Here is an 8,589-nt window from a genome sequence, read left to right as displayed (position 1 = left end):
TGAGGCTTAGGGGTTGAATTAGAGGATACAAAATATAATTAGCTCAGTATGAAAACTCAGTATGATTCTTGTGATTTTTGTTTTTTATTCTGCTTGGTAGAGAGTGAGTCAGCAATTACACTCCATGAGTCAGGCAGAAGACACTGTGACCACAAAAACCTCTCTCAAAGGACACTTACACACAGCCCACTGAAAGAAAGAAAGAAAGAAAGAAAGAAAGAAAGAAAGAAAGAAAGATCTCCCTTAAAACCGTTGAGTTGTGTTCATTTGTGCTAACACCTTTTGTGTTCCCGGTCAAAAATGACCGGCCCACTAAGTTAATAAATCTCTCATATTGCATATATTATCACTCAATATTGCATTAAATCTTTTTGTCAACGTCTTTTTTAGTAAAGACTTTTATGAATTATGTACTTTTTTGAACATATTTAAAAAAAAATAATAATAATTATAGAAGAATTCATTGTACTGAGTTTATACCGGGCTAGTGGGGGGCACTTCCCGCAGAAAAAAAAAACAATAATTATAATTATGAACCACTGAAGAAATGAATAACCACTTGCTTGATCTAAATCCTAAATCAGAACTGTTTTGTTCTCATAGTTTGCATATTTGTTGTCACAATTATATTCAGAGTTGGTAAAAACATAAAAAAGATGAGATAGCCATGTGTCATTATAAAGGTCTCAATTAGTAAAACCAATGAGCAAATTTGTTTAACTCATAGGCCAAACTGCAGTGAGTATTTGTGTAAGAAATTCCCACTATACACTGATGAGCCAAAACATTATGACCACCTGCCTAATATGCTGTTGGTTCTCAGCGTGCCGCAGTTGTTGCGAGATGAAGCCGCCGTGGATCGGACTTGTTGGTCCAGCACATCCCACAGATGCTCAATCGAATTGAGATCTGGGGAATTTGGAGGCCAGGGCAATACCTTGAACTCTTCATCATGTTCCTCAAACCATTACCGAACAATGTGTGCAGTGTGGTAGGGCGCATTATCCTGCTGAATGAGGCCACTGCCATCAGGGAATATCATTGCCATGAAGGGGTGTACTTGGTCTGAAACGATGTTTAGGTAGGTGGCACATGAATGGCCGGACCCAGGGTGTCCCAGCAGAACATTGCCCAGAGCATCACACTCCCTCCACTGGCTTGTCGTCTTCCCACAGTGCATCCTGGTGCCATTACTTCCCCAGGTATACGGCGCACACGTACACAGCCGTTCACGTGATGTAAAAGAAAACGGGACTAATCGGACCACTGTGTGTTGTGACACATTCCTCCTGTAACCATCATTAACATTTTCTGTGACTTGTGCCATAGTACAGTTCAGACCAGACGAGATGGTCTTCATTGCCCTCGTGCATCAATGAGCTTTGGGTGCCCAACACCCTGTCGCTGGTTTGTGGTTTGTCCCTCCTTGGACCACTGTCAGTAGGTACTCACCACTGCTGACCAGGAGCACCCCACAAGCCTTAGCGTTTCAGAGATGCTCTGACCCAATCATTTGGCCATAACAATTTGGCCCTTGTCAAAGTCGCTCAGGTCTTTACTCCTGCCCATTTCTCCTGCATTCAACACGCTGAAAACGAGAATTGATTGTTCGCTTACCAGCTACTCTACCCAGACCTGACATGTGGCCTTGTTAGGAGATGATCAGTGTTATTCACTTCACCTGTGAATGGTCTAAATGTTTTTGGCTCATCAGAGTATATAAAAAAGGAGTGTCTCTTTGTCACATTTTTCTTATTATTTCATGAAACATAGACATATACTGTATATACATATAACATAGATAATGGCATATCATAACTAACAGCAGTCTATCCCTATTTAAACGAGCATAAACACAACATAATATGATGATTAGATCTTGAAATATTTCTCAAAGAGTATACATGGAAAGATGATGCACAAAAGGGCGCTCAACACGTGTTGTGTGTGGGACTTTGTGTGTGCAAACACATCCACATATGCTCCTGAACACTTAATATTTTGTATTCTAATACTTTCATTTCCAATAGCCAGTCACTTTAGACCAGGAATACCACATGTGTAACAAAGTTAAATAAAACCAATAAAATAAAATGTGTTCACAATGTGTCACATGTGTCATGGAATTTTATTCAAACTGGATGAAATAAACCAAATTTTTCAGAAAAAAAAAAGTTAATCGGTCAGTTTTGACCAGAACACAATATAAGGGTAAAACACTATCATGTCTGCAGGTCAAGTCTGCAGTTTTCTGTAACCGGTTCCTTAAAGGGTTTCATTACAAAACTGATGACTGTGGTTTTCAAATTCTTCGCTTATATGGATTGCCCTACTCTCATTCATTAATTTACTTGAGCAGTGAAGCGATACAGACAATTTTTCTGCCACTTTTGCTCAGAGGTCAATGAAGATATGAAAATGAGCTTTGAAAACTTAAGTCTTCTGAGGACTGTTACCATGCCAACAATCTAATACTTGAGCTGATTCACAGATAAGGATACACATATCCTTGATATACAGCAGGGAATATAGTGAAAGCTATTTATTTAACATGTTTTTAACATATTTTTAGAGTACAATATCAAGGTGCCTGCTACATAATCCAAAGTCAACAGATAATTCCAAGTAGGTATATCTGCAGGCCGGAGTCCTCCAATTGGGGGCGGAATCTCCTAAGAGGGCAGGGTTACTACAAAAGGGGGTTGTGCCAACTCCAAAAGGGTTAAGGTTAGGGAAAGGATTAGGTTAGAGGATCCTTATATCTTTAATGGTGATTTGGAGCTCATGCCCCTTTTTGGAGCTATGCCTGCAGCTATACCCTTCTCTATAATTCGGGTACCCTGATGAGTGCTGTCCGTGGTTCTGAATTAGACAGACAGACAGACAAGCTCTCAGATAGATAGACAGACAGACAGACAGACAGACAGACAGACAGACAGACAGATGTGAGCCCACTTCGAACATTCTTCATAACAAATCTATTCCCCCACTTAAAGGGATAGTTCACCCCAAAATGAAAATTCTCTTATCATTAACTAACCCTCATGCCATACCAGATGTGTATGACTATCTTTCTTCTGCTGAACACAAACAAAGATTTTTAGAAGAATATCTCAGCTCTAAAGGACCATACAATGTGAGTAAATGCTGGCCAGAACTCTGAAGGTCCAAAAAGCATATAAAGGCAGCATAAAAGTGATCCAAATTACTCCAGTGTTTAAATCTATATCTTCCGAAGTGATATGATTGGTGTGCGTGATAAACCGATTAATCTTTAAGTCCTTTTTTACTATAAATTCTCTTCTCTGCCCAGTAGGTGGCGACATGCATGAAGAATGTGAAACATCCCCCCCCCAAAAAAAAAGAAGAATGTGGATGTGGATGTGAAAGTGAAAGTAGAGATTTATAGTAAAAAAGGACTTAAATATTGATCTGTTTCTCACCCACATCAAACATATCGCTTCTGAAGATATGGATTTAAACACTGGAGTCTTATGGATTACTTTTATGCTGCCTTTATGTGCTTTTTGGACTTTCAAATTCTTGCCACTATTCACTTATATTGTATGGACCTACAGAGCTGAGATATTATTCTACAAATCTTCGTTTTATTTCAGCAGAAGTCATACACATCTGGGATGGCATGATGGTGATTAAATTATGAGATAATTTTCGTTTTTGGGTGGACTATCCCTTTAAGAAAAACAATGTGTTTTATGGGGGCCTTTTTTTTTACCCCGAATACAATCCTTACACTTATTGGGCAGTTAATGAACATTTTTTGATTTTTTTCACCTTGAATAAAACTGAAAATGACAAATAAGTATTTTGTCTCAAAAATAAATGTGATAATTTCAGATGTTTTCATTAGCTACATAAATTTAAAATTATTAAATATAAGACCAAATTACCTCAAAATCAAACTTTAGACATTACACACAATGATCTCATGGTTTAGGAATATTTTGCACTGCATAAAGAAAAACAGATGTTTAGGAAAGTGCTGTGGTTGTTTTTGTTGCTATTTAGTGTTTTGGGAGAAAATAAAATCAAATGTGCCTTTTACCCTGTGGGGCCGTTAGCCCTGTTGTACACTGTACCATATAATCGAAAAGAACATGATGTATAAGTGTAACCGAGAAGTTATTTTGTTTATTGACTTCAAATGAAGAGAAACAGAGATATCTCCACTAAACTGTACACTTTAGTGGTAAGAAATTAATCTACAGTTAGGCTAGTAAAGGATCATTGAATGTGGTGGTGGCGTAGTAGGCTAAAGCACAGAACTGGTAATAAGAAGGTTGCTGGTTTGATCCCCACAGCCACCACCATTGTGTCCTTGAGCAAGGCACTTAACTCCAGGTTGCTCCAGGGGGATTGTCCCTGTAACAAAATGCACTGTAAGTCATTTTGGATAAAAGTGTCTGCCAAATATGTAAATGAATGTTTACTTAATTTTTAATGTCTGTCAATAAATTTCTGATTTTAAAAACCATCGACTATGTTGAAGTCATTGGTTATTTAGAAAAACTTACTTAAATATCTGCATATTAATGTCTGAGGTAAAGTAAGGAACAGTGATTTGGTAAACGCAAAATCAAGGCTCAGTTTTAAGTATGATATGATGTTCAGCAGCAGTAGCGGTTCTAGCTTGTATGGCGCCCTGGGCAAAACCCGCTTCAACACACCCCCAAAGTTGTTGACCGGGGGGTGGGGGGGGGATGCCTGTGTGGGTGCCTCGTGCCACCCCCCCCGCAAGATGCCACCCTGGGCAACTGCCCATGTCGCCCATGCCTAAATCCGCCACTGTTCAGCAGGGTTGCAGAAAGGATATACACTCACTGAGCACTTTATTAGGAACACCTGTACACCTACTTATTCATGCGATTATCTAATCAGCCAATCGTGTGGCAGCAGTGCAGTGAATAAAATCTTGCAGATATGGGTCAGGGCCTTCAGTTAATGTTCACATCAACCATCAGAATGGGGAAAAATGTGATCTCAGTGATTTTGACCGAGGCATGATTGTTGGTGCCAGATGGGCTGGTTTGAGTATTTCTGTAACTGCTGATCTCCTGTGATTTTCACGCACAACGATCTCTAGAGTTTACTCAGAATGGAGCCAAAAAACATCCAGTGAGCGGCAGTTCTGTGGACGGAAACGTCTTGTTGATGAGAGAGGTCAGTGGAGAATGGCCAGACTTGTTCGAGCTGACAAAAAGGCTACGGTAACTCAGATAATCCCTCTGTACAATTGAAGTGAGCAGAATAGCATTTCAGAATGTCGAACCTTGAACAGCAGAGGACCACGTCGGGCACTTTATTAGGACCATAGTGTTTCTTATAAAGTGCTCCATGAGTGTATATTAATCTTCCAAAATGTGTTGTGGCTGATTTTAAGGATTATATAAATAACAAAAATGAATTATCATTATTAATCTATTGATGGCTTGTCTGTTTATTGAGGTTGCAGCATGGTTGCAGAAAGGTTATTGGAATTAAGAGGTAAAGGGAACTGTAAATATATAAATAAATATATAAAATTGAACCTTTTTTTTTTTTTTTTCGCACTTTCAGCTTTGGCCTGATGGGGACACCCTTGCACCTCTTAGAATTCCCATCTCTCTCTCTCTCTCTCTCTCTCTCTCATAAACACACACATACACACCCCGCCCGGGTTTCCTTTATGATCGCGGGATCTCCCGTATCTTACAGCAGACTTCACCCGACAGCTGATGTAGTCGCACACTCTCTCTTTCACCCCACAAGGCGCACTCTGCACCGAGCACTCCAGTCCTGAACGAGCTTGGAAGTTGGCGGTGCGAGAGTAGTCTGACTTTTGGATATCCACCACTGTGGGAAAAAGTGCACTTGTTTTGCGAGGATAGTTGCCATATCCACCGTAGCTGCCTACCGGCAACGGTTTTAGCCTTCTGCGTTGAGAGCCCGTCCTTCATTACAGTCATGTCCGAGGTTCTGCCCTACGGCGAAGGGAAAATGAGCGGATACGGAGCTGACAACGATGTCAGTCAAATGTCCTTCAGCTGCGGGCTGCAGGACACCAACGCGTTCTTCGGAGCGTCGCAGGCGAAAAGACCTCCAAAACTTGGACAGATCGGCAGAGCGAAGAGAGGTGAGCATTTACCACAGTCCTCCAAAATGTTACCCAAGTTTAGAAGTGGAGATAACAGACACAGCAGGTTAGATAACCGTTCTCCTCCGATTGAGTTTACGTTTATGTTCGTTTAGTGACATTTGGACAGATCTAAAACCACAAACAAACATGTTACAAAAGACTGTCATTGGACTTGCGGTTATGATGTTCCGATGTCTCAAACAGTCATTTAAGTGCAACCGGATGGCTTTTGAAAACGCATTTAACACATATTTTTAACATAGGGTCTCTATTCTTAGGGGCTGTTCAGACCGAATGTGTTCTTGCGCTAAAAAGTGTCTCGAGACGCGTTTGTAACAGTTTAAATCTTTTTTCTTTATAAAACGTCATTTAAAAAAAAAAAAAAACAGCGAGACCGCGTGTTTACATAGAAAAACAAATGAAAAACAGCGCGCGCGGACGGACGCAAAACGCGTTCGGTGTGAACGGCCCCTTATTTGTTTGCGCAATTGGCTTGAACGTTTGCTATAACCAATTGCGCAGTTTCAAACTACACGCTGTAAGCTACAAAGTTGATTGAAAAAGCAGATAACACATTGTTAGATGTCTTGACTTAAGGTGTCTTGTTCTTCTTCTTCTTCTTCTTCACCACAGTGGTCATCGAGGACGACCGAATAGACGAGGTGCTGAAAGGCATGACCGACAAATCATCACCGGGTGTTTAAACCCGATCGATGGCATGCAGACATTTCAATTTTTTTCAATCACCGATTTGAAGCACTTGTCGGTTGTGCATGTGAAGAAGATTGCAAAGAGATGGAGTGATGATGGCACGACGTGCAAACCAAGAGGGGTCTTCACAAAAGGGCAAATGAAAGAATGGAGAGATGGAATGAACGAGATTTATTTTCGGGGATTTGCTGGCAATCCTCCAAGAAACGACACCCAAATGAAAGCTTTGAGAAAGATGTTGCTGTGGCTGTGCTCTCTGTGGCTCTGCTCATGTGAATAGAGATGGATGGACATGTCATTATTATTCCACAACCATCATCTTCCAAAAGCGCTGTAAGCAAAACGAAGTTCAACCGAAGACTGAACCGCATCTCAAGCTCTGTTATTTTATCTGTACAGTACTATCTAAGCTCAAAGACCTTCCCCTTAACACACACACACACACACACACACCGTGAAGGCACGTTGATGGGTCTGCCTTGAGCGTCGACTGCTGCTTTTAGAGACATTGTAGACACATACAAAGACATTGAACTCCCATAAAGATAATTGAACTTCTATAGCCTACGTATATATGCGGATGGTGCAATGTGAATATTTTCTTTCTCTCTTTTGCATCATGTTCTTTTTCCCCCAAAATTTGAGAATTTATTAGCATTCACATGCCCACAGGCGTTGAAGCGTATAGTCTTTGCGTTGTTTGGTGATCTATTGTTTTGCCCTCCACTGCAGCTGCTTTTGCGCTTCATGCACCTGCGCCAAGGATTCACATCATCATTACAGCACAGAAGAAAAGTGTGCATTACGCCCTAATGTAATTAACCAGACATGAAGACGTCTCTCTTCCATGCTTTCTAGTTTTATATCTTTTTTTCTTTTCTTCACCGTTGTGTCCATCTCTTTGCATGAACATTCACTCCGGTGCCAACAAAGGTGCCACCATGAATCTTACCCTGGCACGCTTCTTTTGAAAAAAGTAATATTTGTATTTTTATATCTAAATATTTGTTATTTAAATGATATGCTAGTATGTTGTCTTAAATTCAAGAAAATCTTTAGACAGGGACGAGAGGATTATTCAGTTTGGTTAGGATGTTTTTTTAATTTTTTTTTTTAAATGACTTACCAAATGAATGTTTCTCTGGTTTTTTTGCACACATCCGTGTTGAACTACTGTTAGATATGGAAATCGTAAACTGTGACTTGAGCTTCGTTGATGAATTTGTTAGAAAATGGCGATATTAGAAATCTACTGCACTTACGAATATCTTCAAATAACATGTTGTTATTTGACAGGATTTTGGACATTTTTCTTTTTGATTTGTATTTTTATTTTTTTTGTACCATTATTCTAAAGAAACTAACTATGGTTTGTTGTGCATGAAACCTTAATACTTTTCAATAATGGAACATCGTTTTATTAAGCAAAAAAAGCTTCAAAAAATGTCATGACATTCTAAGAATGAATCATTGCATATTAAAATACCATTTTCACTGTATTTGGTGAATAAATAAATGGTGGAAGAACATATAGATATGCAGCTCTGTCGTCATTTGACACAACTGATGCACAACAAAGAGACACACAAGTCTGCTCTGGCTTGATGTTCTTAGGAGGCCCTCACTATACCCATCCTGGATAAAGAATTTAGAGATAGGCCTACTTATAAACAAGACTTAAGGGATAGTTCACCCCAAAATTTAATTTCGGTCTTCACTTATCCTTGTGTTCTTTTCCTCTT

General features: G+C 39.7%; 1 protein-coding gene across 1 annotated transcript; it reads left to right on the top strand.

The window, feature by feature from the left end:
• The first annotated feature begins 5,707 nt into the window (after nucleotides 1–5,707).
• LOC127441917 (calcium/calmodulin-dependent protein kinase II inhibitor 2-like) lies at nucleotides 5,708–8,378 on the top strand. Its single transcript, XM_051699484.1, has 2 exons — nucleotides 5,708–6,133; nucleotides 6,770–8,378. The coding sequence occupies exons 1-2, from the start codon at nucleotides 5,965–5,967 to the stop codon at nucleotides 6,838–6,840; spliced, it is 240 nt and encodes a 79-aa protein (XP_051555444.1). The 5' UTR covers nucleotides 5,708–5,964; the 3' UTR covers nucleotides 6,841–8,378.
• The last annotated feature ends 211 nt before the right edge of the window (nucleotides 8,379–8,589 follow it).

Source organism: Myxocyprinus asiaticus, chromosome 6, assembly GCF_019703515.2.
Source record: "Myxocyprinus asiaticus isolate MX2 ecotype Aquarium Trade chromosome 6, UBuf_Myxa_2, whole genome shotgun sequence".
Lineage (NCBI taxonomy): Eukaryota > Metazoa > Chordata > Actinopteri > Cypriniformes > Catostomidae > Myxocyprinus > Myxocyprinus asiaticus.
The sequence above is the reverse complement of the archived record's forward strand: the minus strand, read 5'-3'. Positions and strand labels throughout refer to the sequence as shown.